The sequence below is a fragment of the Callospermophilus lateralis genome, chromosome 2, assembly GCF_048772815.1.
Source record: "Callospermophilus lateralis isolate mCalLat2 chromosome 2, mCalLat2.hap1, whole genome shotgun sequence".
NCBI classification, from domain to species: domain Eukaryota; kingdom Metazoa; phylum Chordata; class Mammalia; order Rodentia; family Sciuridae; genus Callospermophilus; species Callospermophilus lateralis.
This window is the reverse complement of record NC_135306.1, coordinates 64548021-64574649: the sequence shown is the minus strand read 5'-3', so window position 1 is coordinate 64574649 and position 26629 is coordinate 64548021. Positions and strand designations below refer to the sequence as shown.

The 26629-nt window shown below is 32.4% G+C and overlaps 1 protein-coding gene across 1 annotated transcript in view; it reads right to left on the bottom strand.

Moving 5' to 3' along the window:
• Rfx3 (regulatory factor X3) overlaps window positions 1-26629 on the bottom strand; it is a 310795-nt gene that overhangs the window by 37297 nt on the left and 246869 nt on the right. The window contains exons 8-13 of the mRNA XM_076843440.2: window positions 16414-16535; window positions 14616-14728; window positions 10301-10416; window positions 9653-9807; window positions 5510-5607; window positions 2430-2579 (exon numbers count right to left, since the gene is read on the bottom strand). Of these exons, the coding sequence (XP_076699555.1) occupies window positions 2430-2579; window positions 5510-5607; window positions 9653-9807; window positions 10301-10416; window positions 14616-14728; window positions 16414-16535 (754 nt within the window). The remainder of the gene's footprint in view (window positions 1-2429; window positions 2580-5509; window positions 5608-9652; window positions 9808-10300; window positions 10417-14615; window positions 14729-16413; window positions 16536-26629) is intronic.

Sequence of the window (26629 nt, the reverse complement as noted above, 5' to 3'; positions counted from 1 at the left end):
TGTAAATTCACTGAAATATGTAAATAATAGATTTGTAAACCCAAGATGCTTTGTTCTTATAATGGTTATGTGTTTGCATGTGTATATGGATATGTGTATATTTGCATATAGAGATCAATCGACAGATTGAAAAGTTATATACACCAAAAATTTGAACCCAATCCATGAAAGTCACAATGAACATAACTAATTTATTGTACCCTAAAAATGGACCAAGCCCAAATAGTACTTTTAATATATTTTAGGTGATAAAACTAGGCCAAATGTAGAGATGTAGTCATTATTATTTTTTTTTTTTTGTTAAACACAGTATTTTCAACAGCTTTGTTGAGAAATAATTCACATAACATACAATTCACCCATTTAAATAATACAGTTATAAGTCTTTTTTTAGTATATTCATAGTTTTGCATCCCACTCCACTATCAATTTTAAAACTTTCTCATTTCACCCAGAGGAAATCCCACTTCCCTTGTATCTGTTGCCTCCCAACCTCCTTAAACCCCCAGCCCTAAACAATTACCAATCTACTTTCTGTCTCTATAATATACCTATTCAGAGACTTTTATAGAAATGGAATCAAGCACGTAGTCCTTTGTACTCAGCTTCTTTTACTTCTGTTTTTCAGGTTAATTTATGTTGTGGTAGAAAACAGCTTCTTTTCTTTTTATGCCCCAATAATATTCCATTATGTAGACATACAACATTTGCTTATCTTTTTATCAGTTGATGGAAGTGTGAACTATATGGCTCATATGAATAATGATGTTATGAACACCTAAGTACAGGCTGACTATTTCTAATTTGAAAGTCCAAAATCTGAAATGTTCTAAAATCTGAAAAGTATTAAGTATTCCATGCTTAGAAAGTTTCAGACTTTGGGGCATTTCAGATTTCAGATTATTGGATTAGGAACACTCAATTGGTAAAGTCTATTCAAATATTTCAAAATCTGAAAAACTCTCAAATCTGAATTAGTTCTTGTTCTAAGCATTTTGGATAAGGCATACTCAATTTGTATAATTTTTCATATGTATATGTTTTCATTTCTCTTGGTATATCCCAAGTAGTAGAATTGCTAAGTCACACAATTACTCTGTTTATCATTCTGAGGAAATGCCCAAAATTCCAAAGTGGATGCAGCTTTTTGCATTTCTATCAGCAATGTATGAGGTCCCACTAATTTCTCCACATCCTTACCAAAACTGATTAAGGATTTTTTTGTTTCTTCTTTTTTCCTAAATTCATTCTAGTGTGTGTGAAGTGGTATATCCTTATGTTTTTTGACTTGCATTTCCCCGGTGGCTAATGATGTAAAGCATCTTTTCCTATGATTAGAGGATATTTGTATATTTTCTTTAAAGAAATGTCTACTTGAATTTTTGCCATTTTTTAATCAGGTTGAATTTCTATTATTGGGTTGTAATAGTTCTTCAATATTCTACACAAATCCTTTATCAATCCTTTATTTTGTATATGCTACACAAATCCTATATGATTTGCAAAATTTATCTGACATTCTATGGGTTGTCATTATACTTTCTTGGTGGTATTTTTTGAACTATTTAAATTGATTATATTCAGTTATAAAATTTTTTCCTTTGTTGCTTATGCTTTAGATCAATAATGGTATTATTTTTTATTGGTATATTTTAGTTGTACATCTTCATGGGATTTGTTGTTACATATTTGTTTATGCATACAATATAACAATATAATTTGATCAATGTCAACAATGGTATTATCTTTATATGGTAACAATTAGCTTTATTATTTTGTATCAGAAATAAAATATCTGTTAGAACTCTATAATAGTATTCCTAAACTATCGGTTTTTAAGGTTTGATCATAAGGTTAAAATATTTTTCATTTAAACTACCAAAGAAGCCCTATTTATTGTATATTATTCTTTTCAAGTGAAGAATACTTCCTAGGCATCTTTAGTAAAGTTTGAAATAGAATTGTTTTTAGTTCTTTCAAGGTGCATTACTGTAATAACAAATATCCTTGTGCTTGACATGGTGCAAATTACTAAATAAGTAAAAAACAATCTAACGTAAATGTTAAGGTGGGAAAACAAAGCCCTGAGTAGTTAAATAACATTCCCAATATCCCAGAGATAATAAATGGAAGATGTTAATTTCTTGTCTAATTTCAGTGACCATGACCTTCATTATCCTTTAACTATTCAGCAAACCCTGGTGACACATTATGCTGCCTTCTAGGACTATTTATCTTAGCAGACTACACCCACAAAACACAGGTGCAATAAAATCAAATAAGGGCAAAACTCCCCTCTTTCAGGACACTATGAATGTAGCTGCTCCTTGTGTATACTTGAGGCTTTAAAAAAAATTGATGTTCCTAATTTAGAAGAACAAATTGGGTATCTTTCTTTTAAACATATGTCATGTAAGAAAATGAAGTACCTGGACATTGGCAAAGTCGACGCGGTTGAGGTCATTGAGCATCTGGTTGATTTGAGAAGTGTTCTGAAGTACTGCACGAGCTGCCTGGGCCAGGTGATTGAGTGACGTGTATCTTCGCAGAGTCTGGGCAAAGGCACTTACAGCGGCAACCTGTAAAGAAACCCCAGTCAGTTGAGAATATTTTTTTCCTTCAGTAAAAGAAGAAACCACTGCAATCTTCAAATCTTTTTTCCCTTGCCAAAATTAAATGTTTCCCTTTGACACTTAGTTCCCATTCATTTGGTGAGAGAGTTTACTTGTAAATTATAGCATTTAAATCTCTTAAACCAAGAATTATTTTCCTTTTGAGAATGTTGAGGTCAAGACTAAAACAAACTCCCACACTCTTCCATAGCATTAATTAAACCAATCTTGCAAGTAACTACTCATCCACAGCAAGAAATGATTTTGTCTATGGAAGTAGAAAAAAAGTTGGTTTTCATTTCTTTTTTCACATTTTTTTGGACAGCCAATTAAAAATAGGCAGGTAAAAACATATAATATATAAATATATATATATATATATATATATATATATATATATATATATATATATATATATATATTTTTTTTTTTTTTTTTTTAATTTGGAAAACTCAACCAGAGAGTCCAATTTTTAAAATTGGATTAAAAAATACTTTTCAGAATTCTAACAATCAGATTCACTCTTATGGCCTTTATTATAACAACTTGGATGGTTTTAAGGTAAAATGAGGGAACTCATAATTTTTTATTAGTTAAGAAATTCATCAAAGACAGCAAAAACAACTCTTTCAGAATTTGAATTTCTTTAAAAGGGTTATCCAGGAAATTTCCATTTGCCCCTCAAAATTTGCTTTCCATTCCTCTGCATCCTGCTCTGTGCCCAGAGAAGCAGACCTAAATGGACTAAATTAACCTTGTCCTTTGCCCTCTAGCTTCCAGCTGGAAGCACTGTTAGGAGACTGGATGATTGAAGAGTGGTCAGAGTATTTATTCCCACAATCTTTGCTTTCTTCCTGCTTGGACAAAACCTGTTTTCCTTTTCTAAGGCTACTATGGTCCTGTGGGAAGGAGGGGATTTTCTAAAGCCATGGCTCTCACTTCTTACCCTCTTCAGACCTTAATAATACTTTCTACTACTGCTATCCTGGAATGCTTAACCATTCCTCCTTAGTTTTCTCAACGTCTCTCATACCTTTGAAAATAAACTCCTAAATTCTCAATAATTCCCCACTTTAGATAGATATACCATTGTTCTTGCTGAAACTTGAATAAATCAGTTTATTTTGAAAAACATCAAAGATAATGCAGGAAAAAAAAAGAAAGAAAAAGCAGTCTGGATAACTAATTCTCATGATTTCATGGAGATTTGTTGCACATACAATAGATCTAATGATTACCTTTAAAATATGTTAAAAACTATCATATACAGGAAGATATGGTATTTCATTGTTTATGGACATATAAGGAACAAGCTATAAAGTCAATTGGCTGAGTGACACGATGTTCACAGGACAAAGAATGCTCTATCTTGATTGTGAGATGTTTTAGGACTGTGTGAAACTTGCAGTGGTACCCAAATATACTCAAAGAAGAGTCTTCTTCTTTTTTTTGTTTTTGTATTTTATATTGAGTACATTTTATGTGTCAGGCACTGGGTTAAAGTGACTCATATACATTACCTTGTTCAACTGTTATAACTATCTTATTAGACACACATTATGATTTAAAGAGGGTAAGTATCACTCAAGTTTGCACAGAAATTCCATAAACTCCAATAAACCCAGGCATTTTGATCCCCATTGACAGAGTCATTGGAAAGCTGCTTCTTCAGGGTAAATTATCTTCATTGATAGAACAGAGCACAGCTAAAAAAAGACTGCCTATCAGTGACAGTGGAAGGACAGAGGGTACCCTCCACCATGGAAAATCATCTAAATCAACCTTGGAGGTTAATGAGATAGACAGTGTTGCAGCCAGATTGCTACTACATTCACTCTGATGACACTGGGGGATGAAGTACTTTCACCTTTTGAGGTACTGTTATATATATGACTGACTATGCAAGTTGGAAAGAATTCTTCTGTCATAATCAAATAGCACCTTTCATTTCCATGTGGTTTGACGAGAATTTTCTGCCATAATGGAAATGCTCCAGATATGGTAGCCACTAGCCACATGGGGTTATTGAGCACCTGAAATGTAGTTAGTGTGACTATCAAACTAAGTTTTTAATTTCACTTAACTTTAATTTAAAATTCAAATGTAAACATATAAATGTAACTAATTCTTCTATATGATCACCATAGCTGTAGAGCAATAAATGAAATGTTAGTGGACACATAAATAAAATGTTGCCTTTTAGATGGAAAGCTTTTTTATTTTTGACAATGGAGATTGAATTCAGGGGTGTTTTCCCACTGAGTCACATCTCCAGCCTTTTGTAAATGTATTTTCTCTAGAGACAGGTCTCCATAAGTTGCTCAGGGCCTCGCTAAATCATTAAGGCTGGCTTTGAAGTTGTAATCCTCCTGCCTCAGCCTCCCAAGCTGTTGGGATTATAGGTGTGTGCTACCAGGCCTGAGAGAGATAGAAAGCTTTATTGAAAACCTTAAACCAAAGTAGAAAGAACTAGAAACTATCTCTGTTCCCCAAAAGACTTGTCTGTTATATGAACTTCAGCCTATCAACTTTGTCTCTAAACTGAAAGACTAGATATATATTATTGAAGTCTGATAAAGAATATAATAATGGACTAAAAGCTGCAAATGGGATTTATGGTATCTAAAATAAAGTACAGAATCAGTCCAGTCTTCATATGGTGATATATTTACAGGTTAACCTAAACTAATAGGACCAGTAGAAGATTACCTGGAGATGAAAATTCATAATGCAAGCAATGTGAAATATCTCTAGTAAAATATCTTTAGACTAGAATATTCATATCTTAAGCTATGTTTAATATTATATATTCCTGATATATACCAAATCAATTATAACTTTTCACTTAAAGAGAACTTTCTGTAAAAGACAAAAGAAAAAGCAGATACAAAGTGTACCTTGGTTTGTATCATTCTCTGTGGAATATTGTTCATGGCATTGGAAAGCCAACCTTCAAGGCTTTTTGCAAAATTTCGAATGGCTTGGGTCAAGGCACCTAAATGAAAATAAAGGCAAAATGAAAAAGATACCAAAGACTGTTAGTCTTTATGCTGGAATAAGGGAAAACACAAGTATATAATATCTAATATAGCATAAAATAGAATTTATATTGTCCTCATTGATGAAATTTTAACCTTATTGTGAAATTCTCAAAGTATCCAAGAATTATATTTTGGGCTATTTAATTTCTTTTAAGCTATTTTGTTCCCAATACTTAAGATACTTTTTTGGAAAATGAAAACATTCAAACGTTTTTGCTTACAGCAACATATACCAGTTGTGAATATATTTATGGTATTTTCTCTCTTAGATAAAACACTTTTTTCATTGTGAGTTTTGTACTCAAAGGTTATTTTCTTTATAAATTCTTCATTTTAATTATTTTTGAGTTCTTAATCTATTTTCATTTCTTTAGTTAAAAAGAAACAAAGTGCACAACTTTTTCTTTTTCTCTTTTTTTCTATACATCTATTTATACTAGAATCTATGAATAATAGTATTTATCTTTCACTTGTTGAAAAGTAAGGTAAAAATTAAAATTGACTCAAAATTTTTGGATAACTATTTTCTACTTCATTTGTTAGGTAGACATCAGTGTGATAAAACTGTCACCTAAACCAATAAGTTCATTCAATATTTTTCAAATATTTGTTAAAACCTGAAATTGGGATAGGTCTAAGTGACAGAAACTTTTATGGTGGTAATAAAATGATCAGAAGCTTCTTCATTCATCACTGATAACTGACTATTTTACAAAAAGGAATGTGCTTACTGAAATTGTCAACAAGTCATTCAGCCAGTAGTACTTTTACCTCCTCCGTGCCCTTAGCTCCACACTATGGGGAGCAGTTTTAGATATTTAATGAATAAATGCTTCAAGAACTCAGAACATAAAATTAATTTCTGCATGTTTCCTACTATATGGCAGATATCAAAATATTATAGTCTACTATTAGAAATTAAGAAGTTACATTTTTGGCCAACTGCTCCCAAGAATATAACATCAATGATAGGATTAAATTATTTGATTTTTCTTTCTGTGCTCTAGTGAGTCTGACATCTCTCTCTATTACCTTTGTAAAAATAGATTTTAAAAATATTTTAACTCACTTAAATTATTTGCAAAGGATATAAAGTTTTCTATTCCAATAAAAATAGTTTTCTATTCCAATAAAAAAAAAAAAAAACTAAGTATTTTGAAAAGATCTATTTAATGGTCAAATGACAGAAGAGACTGAAATGACCTAAATTTTGATTAGGAAAACACTCAAGAAGTGTGGACTTTTAACCATGAGAATTGGAAACTCTGAATCAGAAATTTCTTGAGAACTGATCTTTTGAAATCTCAAAAGTTTCCCACATTAGCCAAAAAAGAAAAAAGAAAGAAAAATATCTTTCTGTTGTGTTATGTACTAGAACCATGGAGTGCAGGCATGAATGGAAATGAAAGAGAGTGAAAAAACCTTAACAACCTTTTGAAACTCAGTAAAATTTTGTTCATGATTCAGTTTGGCAATTTGCATTTTCCATGTTTCCTACTATTAATATTTAATATTTATTTAATCTAAAAATATGAGAATCTATATATATTATTTTAAAAAATTTATATGGGCCTTGTTTTATCTATACAAACTTTATGTGAAGAAGATAATAAAATAAAAAGATGTACTCTGTATTTTAAATGTTTTTAAATTTTATTTTTCAGTTGTAGGTGAACACAATACCTTTATTTTATTCTTATGTGATGCTGAGGATCAAACCCAGTGCATCATGCATGCCAGATGAGCTCTCTACCTCTGAGACACAACCCCAGCCCATGTATTTTAAATAATTTTAAGGTTTTACTGTTTTTGTACTAAATGACATTCTAGGTCACCTTTAATTATATTCATAATAGCACATTTAAGTGTGGCCAGTTGAGTTCTTATACAATATTTTATACTTATTTTCTCATTTTCAGATAAATGTATTTTAGAATACAGTAGCTTCAAGCTGACTTTAAATTAGTGTGATGTGCAGACTTTTTTTTTTTTTTTTTTTTTTTTGGTTAAAAAAAGAAATCCCATCTGGACAGAAAATGGTAGAGTGAAGTACTAGTAGCCAGGAAAATACAATTTTTTAAATATAAAATTAAGTTCGCTTGCTGTATAGGGATTCACAAAAGATCAAAATTGTATAGACTGATTCCAACAACTTTTAAAGACTTAAAAATGAATATATGGCTTGAAATTTAAAATTTATTCCAAAACTGACTTGTCTCAACCTACTCAAGGTTAGTATTCAAATTCATACAATTAGAAGACAGATATTTAAATTGTGTTTGAAGTTTAATTTTGTTAAGACTCATTGCAGAATGGGAATTAAATTTGGTAGGATGGTACATGAAATACATTTCATAATTTCAGAGAAGTTATTCAGTTTTCTGCTAAGTGTAGAGACCAACTACAGAATAAACTGTTTTTCAAATCAAAATTTGCAAGAGAAAGGACAACTGTATTGTGTACTTAAAACTCTAAGACTTAAAGTCAACTAAAATTGATACATGACTTAAATTAGAGCACTGTTGAGGTCACAAAGTCTTATTATGATGCTAGTACAGAAACAAAATATTTCAAAACAATTTAATGAATATTGATGTTGATTTGCCTCAAAAATGAAAGCACTCACTACCATGCCTCCTTGTATTTCATGAGGAAAAGTGTATATTAGCAGTTAGATATTATAGGCTAATGCGCTACCCTATGCAGCTTCTCTTAAACATCTCTAGAGATAATCACCCAGAGCACAGGGAGCAGGAGAGAAACAAGGGAATCAGATTCTGGAGCATAAACCAGTAAAGAATTTACATAGTGAAATTTTTTCATGACAATATCACTTTTCATCACTCTTTAGTCAGGAAGTTTGGTGCAGATAATAAGAAACACATTGGCAATTTATAAAAATTGGGGACGATGTCAGTGGATTTCTTTTGTTTTCACTTATTACTCCATAAATTTATGAGGGTGTTCATTGATATTATATGTAAATATATCTAAGCATCTACTTTAAGGTGGTGGGGAATTCATACCTCTTTTTGTTGTCTATTATATTTGAGGGAAGAAGTATAAACATATAACATCTTTCCCTTTTCTTCTACTACATTTATATGCTTTCTTAAAAAAATTAACAAAAATCATCTGTGAGCAGTGTACTTGAAGTGCATAGTTAATCGCCAATTTCACAAGCCAAAAGAATGCTTTTACTTTATTAATGTCAGGGAATAGTGGAAACTGTACCATTTCTTTAAAAGTAAAGGATCACCATTATATGCTTATACTGATGCAGGCAAAAAATAGTTTCAACTGCTTCTATCAGTATTTGTAATAGCATTTTTACTAATCATTGGAGAAAATAGCTTTGTTTGTAACAAGACAGTTTAAAAAGCACCATCACTTAAAAAGGTAATCTAAGCTATCTATGTAATTCCTATTTGCTTTATAGTGGAAATACAATGCTTGTGTAGTTACATAGATTTTTCTCTTAAAATATCAGTTAACCATTATTGTTAATAGGAACCAAGTCTATAGTTCTTAATATGATGTAGGTGACAAAGAAAATGCTTTTTTAAAGAAATTAAACTTCAGTGAAGACCAAGATAAATTCATTTCACATCAAAGGTAACTATGGAAGGAACTGATCTGCAATTACAGATTTTAGCATTTTTTTTGCTATATGAAGGGGAACTTGTCCTTGAGTAAAATAATTTTTCATGGTTGCCTGAAATGGGAGTGTTCTTACAATTAGTTTATAGGGGCTGGCACATCTATAGGTTGGCTTTTTTAATCAAAAAGAAAGTGAAAGTTTGGAAAACAGATCATTTTCCCCCTTTTACTACAGTTTTGCTCTAGGCTGCTTTCATGCAATATTCTCTGTTGCATGTTTTCTATTTGACAAATTTAAATAAAATTAGGATCATTCCAGATTGCAATGTCACTTCCCCAAACTTCCTGGGTGGAATGTATCAGAACAAAAGCATCCGTAGTTGTCTGCATTTAACTTACTAGGAATAGGTCTAAGGACGTCGGGGATGAGAATCTCCACCAAAGCCTGGTACATCCCATGGTCACAGTTACACATCCATTTCAGAATAGACTCATGTTTGCACAGAGTTATCAGCTTTGCTTTCGGTAGTCGACTTTCTATTTCACTCAGATTGCTGGTGTGAATAAATGTAGCAAATGAATAGATGGCAAATGAGGATAAAAAAGAAAATGGACTTTAAAAATAGTTTATCAAATATTACTGAGGTTAGAACTATACCACCACTGTTCTGGTGCCATATGGCTGGATTTATATTTATATTTATATATATAAAAAATATTCCCCCAGAGCTGCCTATTCACATTAAAATTTTCTGATGGTCTGAAAGGCAGATATGATAGCAATTTCATGAGGATGAAATAGCTCTACTGTAGTCCCCCATGTCAATAAAAATGGGAGCTATATGTGTGTGTGTATAAATATATATATACACACACACTGAAACCTCAAGAGAGCAGTTTGTGGTTTATTTCTAGGATGGCCAAAGCATTAATCTATTCACTTTATTTTATCAGTAAGGTTCACAACTGGTATACATATCTCTAATTCATTAGCTGTAACACCTACTCAGTCATGAAAATGAATTGGAAAAGCATATTGATTCTGACCTTGATTCAGTAATAGTAGTGCCATCAGTTGGAGTAGAGGGAGAATAGCGCCAGAATGTTTGCCACAATTTTTCTATCAAGCTAAATTGAAGATTCACAACAACATCCAATATTGCCTATAAAACAAAATGGTATCAGTATTACCTCACAATATTACTTACGGGGTGGGTGGAAGAGCCTAATGAGACTTTATATGGTAAATATCTCATTGGGTTCATAAGTTAACAAATAGTGAAAGTGAACTAAATTTTACCAATGGAAGTAAAGGAAACAAAGTGATTAACTAGAAAATAAAAGGAAAAAATAACTCTTGTAAAATTAAGCAGGATAACTTGTATTCCTTCTATAATGGCATCATATCCTAGCCTCGCTTTCACCTTTCTTTTAGTCTCCATTTTTATGCTTGTTTTTCTTTTCTCCATTTTCTTCCTTATTTTTTTTTTGTTCCCTTACCTGCTGCTTCCTTCTGCCTTTATCTATTCTCAGACCAGGAACAATATAGCAAGTGATCAATTCACATTAGTCCTCTTTGGGCTAAGTGACCACTGGTCATCAAATGGGGCACAAGAGTGTAGAGGTGCTTCTCTATGGAAAATGGAGTTAGGGTTGAATTAACTCTTCTAAGGCCACTGACCAGGATGTACCTAGTCAGAGAGAGGCTATAACAAAGTATACAGTCATCAGGCCTTCAGAGGATGGCACCTATCTGGGTAGAAAAGGATACAAGAAGCACCCTCCTTTGGTCACACAATGCCTTCCCTTTAACATCAAAGAATCTAACCCATCTCTGCACACTCCCTGTAGAGAGGAGCTTTAAGACTAACCCCTTTTTATCCCCAGGGTCCTCACCTTCATTTTCTCCTTAATTTTAATTTCTAGAACCATTTTCCAGATGCATCAAGGAATTTTCCTTTTCTTTATTTTCTTCGTGCTTTTTATTAAATGAGGCTAAAATATATTACTTTTTCTATTAACTTTGATGATGACTAGATTTAATCTCACTCTACCATTACAATTAATTTATAAATTAGCTGTGAGATATGAAGCCAAAAGGACACTTATTTATGAAAAGACACACAATTCTGTGAATATTTTGAGCCTTTAAAGACAGAGGTAACTTATATGCTTGTATAATGTAGAGTCATCAAAAATTGAGAACCAGAATAGGTAAAAGAGCCCCATTCAAGATCTTCAAAATTCACGGAAGGCAGAGAAAATGGGCCAAGTAGAGTCTGTCTGAATATTTTGGGCAAAAAGAACAATAATTTATATTCTATAATTTAATAATTATATAATAGTGCTATTTATGTAGAGATAGCCCTATACATGATACACAGAATAACTGACTTAAAAACCTAAGACTTTAGAGGGGGTAGAGAGAGAAGAGGGGAGGGGAGGGGGGAGGGGGGATAGTAGAGGATAGGAAAGGCAGCAGAATACAACAGACACCAGAATGGCAATATGTAAATCAATGGTTGTGCAACTGATGTGATTCTGCAATCTGTATATGGGGTAAAAATGGGAGCTCATATCCCACTTGAATCAAAGTGTGAAATATGATATATCAAGAACTATGTAATGTTTTGAACAACCTACAATAAAAATTAATTTAAAAAAAAAACCTAAGACTAACTCAAATATTAAAAAAAAAAAATCTGTTTAGAGTTACTCTTTTGGGAATGAGTAGGGAATGCTGCAAGTAGTTAGTTGGACAGTGAAAATGAAGTCAATACATTCCTCAGCAACATTCAAAAATATAAAACTGAGCTTTGAGCAGGGAGTGGTAGCATTTGTCTGTATTCCCAATTACTAAGCAGGCTGAGAAAGGAGAATTGCAAGTTCAAGACCACTCTAGGAAATAGCAAGACCACATCTCAAAAAAAAAAAAAAAAGTTAGTAAAAATTAAAACAAGCCCTAAAAATAAAGGACATATAGATGTCCCTTAGCCCAAACAAAAATAAAAACTTTCTCCAAAAGCAAATTATTATAGTTGCTTTCCAAAAATGCAGTTTAGGCATACCAAGAGATATCTCTAAGTGTGAAGCAGCTATTAATATTTTACATACCTCTACAATGAGACTATTGTAAGAACACTATCTATGTATATGTTAAAAGAAAAACATATAGCTGGAGCAAATTGTGTAGAAAATTGTACTTGCTCCTTATATAACAAAACTAGTGACATTTATGAAATCTTTGATAAACAAATTATGAGAATTCCAAATAATAAGCAAAGTAGGATTATTAGTCTTTCTTTAAAAATATAAACTGTAGGAAATGTGCAATAAAGTAAGGCAAATAAAGGGGTTCAAAGCATCTTATATTCAATATATCCTTGAATTAAATAATCTCAAATAACTCTTTTACAAATGAATAAAACATTTTATTATGTCCATCCACTTTAAGATATAAATTAAAATAATTCATATTCCACTGCCTTAGGGAAAAGGATTATTTACAGGATTGGACATGAGATTTAGGGAGCTGTATTTCAAAAATGTAAAAGTCTGAGAGGAAAAAATAATTAGAGTATTTCTTTTCTATGTACACCACCCACCCCATGAAAAGTGGCACAGACACTTGTGACTTTGAAATGAATAGGGATTATTTTATGGGCCATCATTTCCCACACAGATTAATTATTATATATGTCCTATCTCTTCATGCAGAGTATATTTATTCCTGACAATTGGTATGTTCATGAAAATTTTATAATCCAAAGCATATTTTCATCTTATTGGAGGAGTCTCTTACTTAGAATAATCATACTGCAATTCTTTAGAAAGTAAATAATCTTACTGTATATTTATGCTCAAACTTACATTCTGAATAAATATGAGAAACTTTTTTTAAAAATTCAAACTATATTTTTACAGACTGGTTGCTTAAAGCAGGGTTCATTTGAGCACAGAGAAACAAAAACTTGTTTAGAAAAAATCTGTACACAAACTTTCATTGAATTTGATGACAGCTGTAGAAAGAATTTTTCCCCATGTATATAAGGATAATCCAGAAATTTTCTCATCTTGGCGAAAGCACAACAGTCAAAGGTAAATGACACTAAGTAGCTTTCATCATACAAAGAAATGTTGGGAACTGGTAGGGAACACTGAAGAACATTTCTGGCACATACTCTGCTAATAAGGAGAGAATTCACCCTGGTTGTCAATAACTTAGCATCCTTGACGAATACTTCAATTCACCCAAGCAATTCTTATTTCTGGAGTGGGAAAAAAAATCTGTGAGTGTTATAAGCTGAAACTTCTTACTGCACATTGCATTGTCAGCAGTCAGGAGGACTATCCCAGATATTCAACGGATAATCTTCAACTTTTAAGCAAATAACAAATACCCTTGGAATACAGCTATTTAAATTCTAAATAGAATCCTCTTTCAAAAGAAGAAGCACTTAAGAAAACTCTGTAATCCATGATGCCTTCCTTACCAGGTGAGGTGCAGATTTATTAATATGCTGGTATGCAGAGAGCTCACCTTCTTGACTACATCATGTGGGAAGGACAATAGGAACAGGGATCAAAAACACTAAAAGAAACTTAATTGACCACAAAAAATGAAACAAAATTAGAGCCTCATGCTCCCTGAAAGGAAAACCTGAAGTGCTTTATTGAACATTTCTAGAAATCATTTTTAATAGAAATACACCATGGTGTAAAATTCAAAAGGATAAAGGACACACTAAAAAAATCAGTCTTCTGATTCCCAGTCACTTGGTTTCCTTTATAAAGACAATCACTATTAACATTCTCCTGTTCTTTCTGGAGAGAAGTATATACATGTTCTCTTTCACTTAAAAGAAAATATGCTACATATAGTTTTACACTATGATTTTTCCTTTAACATTAAATCCTGGCACCTGTTCCATTTTAGTATATTTAGAGTTGTCTGTTCTCTGGCTGTACAGTACCAGATTTTTATCTAGTTCCCTACTAGATATAGCCAACCTTTTAAATTAAAAAGAATAATGCAACAAATTCCCTGTACACTTGTCTTGTCACCCATATGTAAGTATTTTTGTAGGATAAATACCTAGAAGTGGAATTGCTGCATCAAAGGATTCAGATTAGGATAGGCTTAAGAAATGGAGAATAAAATGTACTCTCACTTTCCTGCATTCCTCACCTCTCCACTCTGAGACAAGAAAGAAGAAAAATGAATTTATTAGTGCTCAAAGAAATGCTCAAAAGAATTAGTACTAACTTCATGTGTACTCTAGGAAAAAGCTTGATTATTTTGCTTTAACAAATTTTCTGGCAAAACTTAGTGCATGTTCATACCACGTTTGAAAAGACTTACCTCACAGTGCTCTCGATAAAGACTCTGCAGTGACTTGATATCCTCAAAGGTAGTACCATCTGGCAGAGAAGAGATTTCAACTTCTCCAAACTCTGGAAGTGCTCGAGATGCATCTGTTACCATGACAACATAACAGAAAAAAGCTACTGTGGATGGTGTCAATTACAGATTAATGAGGAAAAATTTCAGAAGACTAAAAAGAAAAAAAAATTTAGAAGTCAGAGGGCCAAAGAACAAGGACTTTTCAAATTAATATTTTGCAAGCAAAACTTAACAACATGATCAGCACAAAATATAAGAATAGAGGGTACACACTTAGGAATTTTTAGAAATCAAATTTTCACTCCAGTTATATCAGAAATCCTACAGCCCAGGCATCTATTAAAAGAAAATATCTCAAGCTTGCTGGTACCAAATTTAGTTATTTTCATTATCATGCTACTTAACTGCACAAAAATAAATGTAGCCTTAAATTTATTATGTTCAGATAATATAATCAGAAGCCAAGAGAGTTATGAAATACAAAGAAAACCACAAAACTAAAGTTAAATTTAACAATATTAATTTGATGTAATGGATGATATTATTGTCCTATAACTAAATTACCTCTTGTAACATGAACATTGGATCAGCTGTTGTAGTACAGGACTTTTTGCATTTGATAGGCCTATTCCAACATATATTACATGATTGGTACTTCGCCCATTATTCTTCTGCATTCAAATGACTGTGAAACTTGCCTCCACACAGAGAATAGGGACATAATTTAGCCTTCCCTTGAGAGGAAGGCATAATTTACATAGTCTCTTTCTGTTCTTCTTTTTTCTTTTTTCAATTAGCTCTGACAATTATCGTAAATACACTTTGGTGCTTGCTTTATCATAAACTCAAATATAAATGTGGCAAGTAAAACTGCAGAACTGTATTTAGTTTTAGCTTTTAGGCAAAATTCAGGACATGATTTCATTATTTTTTGACATTATTTGAAATTAATTGAAAACTCAAGGGTCTACAAGACTATATCTGAGGACTTTAATTTGGGAAATACTGCCATATTTTCAACTTCAGTAATTATTCCAATTTGAGAGTCTCTTCCAGTTGTCTTTGTTGGAAAGTGCACATGGATACATATATACACACACATAGGCACATACTCACACACACACACTCTCTGACTGCATCTATGCAAGTTGATATGTTGTATGAACACTATGCATACTCATTTCCAGAAGAATTCTGCATTAAATTTAACTGCTACTTTTGCTCTTAGGCTATGGCAGTAATATGTAAAATGTTGTAGTTCTACTTCCTAATTCTTTCAATAACAAGAAACATAGATACTATCTAAAAATTACAAAAATAGAAAGTACTAGGATCAATGTAAAAAAATTAATTACTTTTTTAAAGTTTAATACAATTTTCTTCTAATCTGATACCGTCTGCAAATACAACTTTGTACACAGAAAAAGAGAATTCTTTTTGGTCCTTGAAATAATTACTGCAAGTAAACAAAGCATAAATTTAATAACATAAGCCAATTAATATAAATTCTGGAAAATACTTTTATAGCCTTTAATGGATTATGCATTTCAAAGTCCTACTTTGCTCAAGACTTTTAAAAATAAAGTTCAAGTGGGAAAGTAGAGATGAACTAGAACTATATGATGTACATAGTTTCAACACCAAAACAATCTTTCTATGTAATTAACATCTGTAACGGACATTGTACTGGGAGAAAAGACTTATTGTTCTCTTCAAAATCCCAAGAGCAACTAATAGGCAGTACACCTTAACATACCTAAAAACTGTTGATGATGTTGACTTTGGGCAATTACAGTTTGCTCAACAGATGTGCCTGTCTGTTGACCACTTCCTGTGAAACCATCTGCAACCCCATCCACTTTCTGCATAGGCTTGTACCTAAAAATATTAGATGGAAAAAAAAAATTATTCCTTACTTTTTGTACTATCCCGAACTCCAAGGCATTCAGTTGTAATCTGTCTTCTTTAATGTCTCATGATAGTTGTAGGAATTTTTTTCCCTTAACAATTTCATAAAGTTAGGATGTAGGCATTTTTTTCCCCAATAGTGAAAAGAACAAAGGGGGAAGAATAACAGGAAAAGGAACCATGTTTGAAAATCCAAAAATTTACATAAGAATTAAAGAATTATGAGGTATTTCTATGGATGGCAGCAGCAGATGTCCAGGCTTCTAGTATTAGTACATATTTTGAAAAGTTCTGGAGGCCAATGGATCAAGTTAGAAACATTTTTAATACACTGGAACTTGAATTTGAACTAAGATCTAGGAGCCTACTGGGACCTAAAAAATGTTGATGAGTGGCTTTCAACTTATTAGTATTTATAAATATAATCAGTCTACAAATCTCATCATACTGTTTTCATATTTCCTAAAATCTCATATGCATCTCAACACATCCATTTCTCTAGACGCTTATCCACATTTGCAAATACAAAGACTATGTGTATCCTTTTGCAGCAAAATACATGCAATAATACATCTACAAACCTAGTTTACCAAAATAAAAAAAGAAAAAAGTCAGCTACAGCAGTGTATTTATCTTTAGATCTTATTTATACGACCTTATGTACTTTTCATATTACTAAAATAGAAAAAAATGTACATCAGCAGCAAGCAGAAAAGAAAAAAAATTTTTTAGAAGAGAAAAATCATATATAAAACATCTCAGGCAAGTCTTCTAGGACAAGTGTACATAAAATAAGTAAGCGGCAGTTCTAATTTCTTCTTTTCTCAGATTGTAAGTATTTTTCTTCATTTTAGAAACGAGAGAAAAGAATTTTTAAATAATCTACAATAAACTTATCACCTAGAAATAGCTTCATTCCCATTATAATGTTAGTCCTTCCTTTATTGCTATTTTCAACTGTGTTTATAAACATAAGAACTAGATATTTTCACCACCTACTTAACCCTTATTTAAACCCAAATTCAACTACATCAATAGTGTAAAGTTATTGTAAATATCAGTGCCCCTAACTTGTGATTACTATATACTTAGAGATGTTTGTACTCTGACAACAGGTATGAAATGAATGGATCTGGTGAAACAACGCACAAATAATGCTCAGGCTTCTTAGGAAATGATTCAGACTTGCATGTTATCAATTATAACTTAGAAAAATGAAACTTTCATGAAAATTTCAAAGTTTCTCATAGTGATATTGACATTTATTTTTTATGTTACAGTAGCTTACAAACAACTATGGAAAGCAAAGATAAGTCAAAGGATGAGCCGGGTGAAAACGGTACAACTCATCTCATTCTATGGTTATAACTTTAGTGATGACCTCCTCAACAACAGAATATCAGTTGGTACTTTCTAATATAAATATATAAAAATATACTCTTTTATTTATTGGTTCTTTTAGTTATACATGACAGTAAAATTCATTTTGACATAATTCCACAAGCATGGAATATATCTTGTTCTAACTTAGGAATGCAGTACCTCTCCTTCCCCTTCTCCCCACCATTTGCTCCCTTTCCTCTATTGATATTTCTGTCATTTTATCCATAGTTATTTCTTTTAAGTAATTTCTTGCGGATATACATAATGGTGAGATTCACTGTGGTATTTTTTTATATTTACATAAAGAAGTTATGCCAGACATTTAAACCTACTCTTTTATTGAATAGAAAAATCTTCTGGAAAGTTTTTTTTTTTTTTCCCCATTCAGGACCATATCAAAAGACAATGGAAGATGTGTTAGAAGTGTCATTTATGAAAAATCTAATGTTTTTTCTGCATTTTTTCTTCTTAACACTAACCCTAACCCTAACCCTTTGTGAGGCAAGTACTTTGTGTACTTGTGTAGGGGAGCAGTTGCTTAGTCATTCTGTTCTAGCAGACTTGAATGACTACATCCTTATTTCATTTAGGGAAGTTTCTTATTCTCATTTATTTTTTAATTTGATTTTAGCTCTTTTTTTTCAACTATGAAATTTTATATCACTAACAATATATTTGAAAACTGTTTATGTTTCTTAATTTAAGTTAGTGGAGTTTGGAATTCACAGAGTTTAACCAAAGTAGTTAAAGGAATCTGAATCGTTTACCCCGGAGAAGAGGAAAAAAAAAATTTCCTATAGACTTTAACTTACTAAGTTTAGATGTGAGTTTATAAAGTAATTATGATACTCTGCCCAGCTGTGCTTTATAATGTTCCTTTGCCATATATAGCACCTAGTATTAAAGACATGAAACCAAGGACAAGTGGGGAAAAAATGTCATATACTCCTCTTAGAATAAGTTTTCAGAGGACAGATGATATACCACAATCTACCTGCACACAGTGCTTAGCAAGCCTATAACCTACAAGCAAAATTACCTTCTTCTTTAAGAAAACAGCATTATCATTGTGTCATACACAGTGAAAGTGTCTATGAGTAGGAAATATTGTATTTTTAATATGCAGTCAAAATCACAATGAATCACAATTGATGTATGATGATGTTTAATAAGATTGAGTGGGAAGCACTAATTAGAGGTCTACTATATTAAGTGGGAGATGGCAAATGCATCAAGGCCAGCTTATAAGGAAAGAAGGAGATAAATTGACAAATCCAAGAGAAAATGTACAGGTTGGTACTTTAGAAAATCTCTTACATAGTAGGGATGAAGGGAAACACAGAGAAAATACAGTCAGAGCTGGGAAATGAGTGCTTTTATTATAACCATAAGAATAAGGGTAGAAAGATGAATAGTAGATTGAAAGACAGGCACAGATAATACTGTATGGGTATTTCCTTGGTGGAAGTGCTGTAAACCGGAAACTTATATTGTGACTCATGCTAGACTCCAGGGACACAGTTCAAAGAGCTCTATGAAGAATGGCACCAGCAAGGGCAGGGGGTTGCATTAGTGTGAGCCTGAAAGTATGGAAGAGCTTCTAGGTAATGTTAACTTTTGCTTTTCCTCTTTGTTAAGTAATGAATCACACAGTGGCACATTCAAAGTTTACTGCTTGACACTGGATTAGTACTTGCAGGAAATCCCCAGAAACCAGAAACATTGGGCAGCAAGGAGCTGGATGTTCATCTGCCTGATTCCATATTTAAGGAAAACATTCTATCTCCTACTGTCATCTAGAGGTTTGGGTCTTCCCAGAAGAGAAGGGAGTTTAACAAGGAGTCAAAAACAACCACATTAAAAATAGGCTAAACAAATACCTATACCTATAAATTAAATATGTAAAATACCTAAAAAATTCAAATACAAAAATTCAAATATCAAGGCTCACTCAAGACCTACCTAATAAAATCTTTGAGAATGGGGCTTAGCAACTGGTATTACATGCTTCTGAGATATTTTCTAGGCAGCATGCACAGTCCTAGTCCATAGGAGCCTCTTGACCCAGTAAGGAGTCCTTCAGACCAATGTTGTAGAAATATACCCATTAACATTAGAGAAGAGCCAATTTTCAAAAAAAATTTCATCAGTTTTCTATTTCCCCCATGAACTAAATTTGAAATACATGATAAATATCTTTAAATGGAGAATGAATGAATGATCAAGATAACTTTTCATTTTATCATGCCATCAGTTAATCTTAACATACTTTTAATGAATTTAACAAATATTTATTGAGCATTTACTATACATAGGGCACTGTAAGTTCAGGGTTTTTAAAAGGTTCGGTATAAATGATTTTTTTCTAAGTTTTTAAATATTCTATTAACATGATAATTCTACATTATTTAATTCTGGTTGAATTTCAACTAAATTTTTAGCAATGAAACAGAACATATAGTTTCCTGCCTCTTTGCACTTTTTACAAATCACCATAAATATTAAATTATAAAAACATTCTTTCTATTGAAAACAAACAAACCCCTCTGTGTTGAATTCTTTAAAACCTGAACTTTCAGTATTTAAAAGTATTACCCTTCCTTTACCGCCATTTATTTTATAAATGTATGCTCTTGAGTTATGGTGTGTTCATGATAATGACCTACACTGCATCAAAGGAAGAAACAGCTTTGGATTTCAAAATTAATACGAGGCAAACGATCATTTCAACAGATTGCAACTCCATGGGCAATCAGAACTAAAGTTGTTAATGATTAGGAAATGAAAGAAACTCTAATGCTTTAATAGCTGAGTATATGCATGAAACCTAGCACTAACACAGAAAACTTAGAAAATTATTAGGAATCTTCCCCCATGGGGTTACCTATAGCTATTATTTAGGACTTGGACATTTGCAACTCTACTGTAATCATAATATTCTGTCAGAATCTCACAACCAAGGATACTGAAACAGTTCACTGGAAGACAAAGAGTAGTATATGTTTACCATCACATTCAATCAACTTTACCAAGTAGAAGAGTTTTCAATAAACTAAATGAAACATTTGGAAAGTCCTTTCAAAGCAGATGAAATATACACATGTAAAATATTAACTCTACAGGCAGAGTCATTATTATGTTCATAATATATGAAAGTACATGATCACTGATTTGCATAAATAAGTAAAAATGATGACCTGACAATCAGGGCAAGAGGCTACAATTTTCTATGACTAGAAGTTTCTTTTAAACATCTTTTGAAAAATTGCCCCAGAAAGTCTTTAGATTACCTGATGTATAAAATGAACCAAGTGATTTAAACATGAATGGATAAGAAAAAAGTACCACTGTGTGAAGAGATTCATTCTTTCAAAACAGTAACTCTTTGATGCCACACTAAAATATACATTTATATTTATCTAAATGACTTCTAATATCAGCCTTGCTGATTAATGATGGAATTCTCTCTCTTCAATTCTTGTTGGTAACTTTCAGAGTATGTATCTATTCATTAGTTCTAGATTTATAATTGAGCAAAGAGAAGAGAAATAATTAAATTTAAATGTATTTTCCTAAAAATACTTTTAGTTGTAGATAGACACAATACCTTTATTTTGTTTATTTAGTTTTTTTATATGGTGCTGGGGATAGAACCCAGTGCCTCATGCTAGGCAAGTACTCTACCACTAAGCCACAACCCAAGGCCTTAAATGTATTAACTGCAGCAGGGAAAGGAGATTGAGGCCCATGGCTAAAATGAAAATGAATGATCCAGAGGAATGGATTATTCATTAATTCAATGAATATTTATAGAGCACTGAAATGCAATGTTGGATGAGGCAGACATGATTCCCTGATCTCATGAATTTCTTTATTGTGTCCTTTTAGTACAGGTAATTTACAGTTAAATATCTAGAAGAATATATTCTTTTTTTTTGCTTTCATAACAGTTTAATTTTATTTAAGCCTATGCATATTAAATATAACAATCCCTGATTTCTTGTATTACTATTGAAGTCTCTTTCTTTTTTTTTTAATTAATTTTTATTGTTGGTTGTTCAAAACATTACATAGTTCTTGATATATCATATTTCACACTTTGATTCAAGTGGGATATGAACTCCCATTTTTACCCCGTATACAGATTGCAGAATCACATCAGTTGCACATCCATTGATTTACATATTGCCATACTAGTGTCTGTTGTATTCTGCTGCCTTTCCTATCCTCTACTATCCCCCCTCTCCCTCTCCCCTCCCCTCTTCTCTCTCTACCCCCTCTACTGTAATTCACTTCTCCCCCTTATATTTTTCCCCCTTTCCCCTCACTTCCTCTTGTATGTAATTTTGTATACCCCTGAGGGTCTCCTTCCATTTCCATGCAATTTCCCTTCTCTCTTCCTTTCCCTCCCACCTTTCATCCCTGTTTAATGTTAATCTTCTTCTCATGCTCTTCGTCCCTACTCTGTTCTTAATTACTCTCCTTATATCAAAGAAGAATATATTCTTACTACAAATATATATGCATGCCACATTTTTTACCTACAGTTGGCTTGTTATGGTTTAGATCTAGCAGTGTCCGCCCAAATATTCATGTGTTGGACAATGCAAAAATGTCAGAAGTGATTATGAGAGTTTACAACTTCATCAGTAGATTAATCCACATGATAGATTAATGATTTGAATAGACTACTAGGTGTCAACTATAGCCAGGTGGGGCATGGCTGGAGAAATTAGCTCACTGGGGGTGTATTCTTGGTGAATTATATCTTGTCCCTGGCTCCTCATGCTTGTGTGTTTCCTCTCCCCTCTCCCTCAAACTTTCCCCTCTCCTTTATTCATTCTCTCTCTCTCTCTCTCTCTCCCCCCTTCCTTCCTCCCTAGCTCCCTCCTTCCTAGTTGCCATGAGGCGAGCAGTTTTCCTATGCCATGTCCTTCCACCATGATGTTCCATCTCACCTCAGTCCAGTATCCTGTGACCTTGGACAGAATTTCTGAAACTGTGAGATCAAAGTAAACCTTTAATTCTCTAAGTTGTTTCTGTCAAGTATTTTGGTCATAGCCATGAGAAGCTGAATAACACATGGCTCTTTCTGTTAAACAGATTCCAGAGTGATACCCCTCCCCAACTTCTTTATTTGGAGAATGACAATCTGGCTCTACCTGATGCCAGGACATAGAAATAAATTTGAAAAAAAAAAGAAAAGAAAAGAAAAAGGTATCTGAATCTTTATCTAGGAAAAAAATAAATTAGTGAGCTTTTTGCGTCCAGCCCAAATTAAGTGGACCTAGTTTCCTTATCAGTAAATAACAATATAATTGCCAAATGAGATCTTACAGATAAAGTGCTTTATTTTGTATGAACTTAAAAGAACATTTTAAGTGTTCAATAAATACTTTCAGGAGAATAAGTTAGTGGTGATTGTTACTATTATCAAACTTTACATGAATTACCATAGTTTGAAATTACTGAGTTGTGATTATTTACAATTTTCCTGACTTTAATGGAAAATATGGTCATTTCATCATGGAGTACCACAGTGCACACTGAACATTTTTAAATGCTAAGATTTCTTATTTGTCTCCAAAGCCAAATGCACAGGCACCAGATCTTCTCACTAAAGATGCCTGCCACCCTCATTGCCTCAGACCAATTTACTTGCCCTAGATGCTTAGCTCTGTGATGATCCCAGGGAACTCACGGTCTAGAAAATAATTATAAACTATTAACATTAATCAACATTGAAAACCACAAGCATAGAGGTATAAAGAAACAGAAGCAAAACTTGTCTAATTGCCAGGCTGCATTTTCCTCCAAAGCACCAGAATATTCCTCAAGATTTTTTCTCTAGTACTTATAATAATGATGATAATAATAATAATACTTCATTTCTCCTTATATAAATACAAATATTCATAGACAAAGCAAAAACAGTTTTGCTATAACATCTTTTCACAGGACCTCTCTTGGCTTCCCCTTCAGTGCCACAAAAGTTCTTTCTTTCACAGAATTCAGTTCCTGTGAAGAGACCATGCAAATAGGTAGGAAGTAGCACATTTCCTAACTTAATTGAAATATACTCATTAATATGTGTTTTCTCCTTCCATTTTATGAAAAAAATATTATATGTTTCTGAATAGATTATATTACCCCTTTGACAAGAGAATTGGGTTCTTATCTAGGTTGTTATATGATTTCAGATGTTATTTCCCTTTATGGACTTCCATTTTCTTATCAAGAGGATGGATTGAGGATTAAGAATTTTAGCTCAGTGGTTAAGGGCTTGCCTACCATGCAGGAGACTCTGGGTTTGATCCCTGGCACCACAAAAAAAAAAAAAAAAAAAAGAAGAGTAGGTTGGACTAGGCCATCTCTTCTTTCAAGCTCTGGCATTTAGAATCCTGTGACATCTCTTTTAGATGTGATGCACATATTCTAATGCAACTGACAATTGATATATATATTTGTTGAAGAAATGATAAATGCAGTTTAATATTTTGAGAATGGCTACTGGAATGAAACACAGACAAGCACATTGTCAAAAACACTTGGCTTCATTCCACTACTTTTGCTACTAGGATTTGGAAGAATAACTAAAATATAGTGCCAACGTTCTTTATGTACTTCTTTTAAATATTAAAAAGAAACTGGAGCAAACATTTTTACTTAGTTTGTAGAGCTGAAAATTACTGATCTCATTTTTGTTCTTTGATAACCTAAATTAATGTTGTCTAAATTAGGGAAAGTAAATTAGTCCATTAGTGAATCTCTTTAAGAACTTAAGATTACCTCGTTTAAATGCAAATATTATTTTTATAAGAGATGTTTTCAACAGAAACTATTAAAATTATACATTCTTTCTCTTCTTGATTACCCATAATGCCATCAATCTGCAAAGCAGTTTTTACATTGTGTCAGACTAGATTGTAGTCTCTAGAATCTTACTCTAAGGGCTTACCGGAGTGCCTGGGTCCATTTGTTCGCCACTGAATATCAACAAACCACTGTAATGAACAACTCAAAAGTAAGCAGAAGACCCTGTCCACTTATACTTCCTTTGCCAGCTGTCGTATTCCATGGTTGCCTATGAATCAAGTGGGCCTTAATCTGCACCTTTATTTTAAGTAAATGGTTTGAGGATGGATATTTCTTTTCAAGTACATGAAACTACAGACTCTGTGTAACATCTGCTTTTCAGTCAGAAGCACTTTCCATTTATTTCCAGACTCATGGCTATGTTCCATGATTTGCGGATAAGTGGAAATTTCCTCTATGATCCTATTAATCTTCAAATAAGATTCTGCATATAAAGGAGCTAAAGATAATATACAACCATATAAAATAATAATAATTACATCTCTAAAAGTGCTTTAATACCAAACCCACTAGAAAAATTTACAAATTAAACACCTGAATTTAATTAACAAAATAATAACTGAATATACTTGAATTTTTTCATTATAAGAACACATGAAACATGTGACTATATAAGATGGAAGATGTGCCCACATGGATATATTCAATAATCATGAAGGCATTTAAACAATTTGAATATTCTGCCATATTAAATACCAGTACCTGCTATGAAATATTTTAAACCTTTCACATATCACTTGCATTTTAACGTAATGTGTAAGTTTCTTCTTATACAAATTTTAATACATTCAATACAATCATTTTACTTTTGGAATCATCGATTTTTAATTGTTTAAGGCATAAAACAAATGATACAATAAGTTCCTTTTCCATCATTTTAAACAAATATGCTTAACTTCACCCTTATATCCAGATGCAAGGAGAGAAATTCTCTTCTATCCAAGTACTTCTACACAATGAAGTAACTGGGTTCAGTTGAGGCCTATGCAGGTTGTCAGTGTAGAGTCTCCTTCAATGAGACAACTGAAGCTTCCTGCTCATCTCAATAAAGAAATCTGTGCAATTGACAACGCTAATGCAATCATTCATCAAGACAGAATTTCAAGAGCAACCGTCTACAATACAAAACTTGCATCATCAAAAACACTAATGAATGAAAAGAGGGTTCAGTACCTAACACTCTTATTTCACAAGAAAGCATATAAGAAATTCAAGTTGGTAGAATTTATTAATATTACTGAGAATTTTATATCACTTCCTAAATACATACATATTGCATCTGTTTCTAAAAGCAATTATGGAGGTTGCAGAGATTTTCATAGCTCCTTAACTTTGATAGCTCTGGAATCTGTTTCATAGGAGACCTTAGAAACTGTAGCTCCTACTTGAGTATTTTAGGCTTTTTATAAAAAATGTTCTATGAAAACCTACATTTTCATGAAAGCTTGGTAGATTACCTTATAGTTAAATCATATGAAGAAGTAGGTTTTAGCTCTCTTAGGTATAATTTAATAAGGTTTTGCTCATAATTTTTTTGAGTACGTTACTTCTGAATAAAGCTTTTTTCTTTTTTTTTATTTCACTATAGCCACAATGTGTAATGTTGCTATGCATGAGGGTAGAGATCACATCAGCAAGTAAGAGCTATAGCTGCTGCTACTAGTAAATAGGAGAAAAATTATAATCCAAGACAATAATTAACAGTTTATTATAACTCATTCAAACCCTGTCTTCAACTATATAAGGTACTCCTCTATGATTCATTCTGTTAATTGTTTGGACTCCTTCTTAATATATTTCATTGG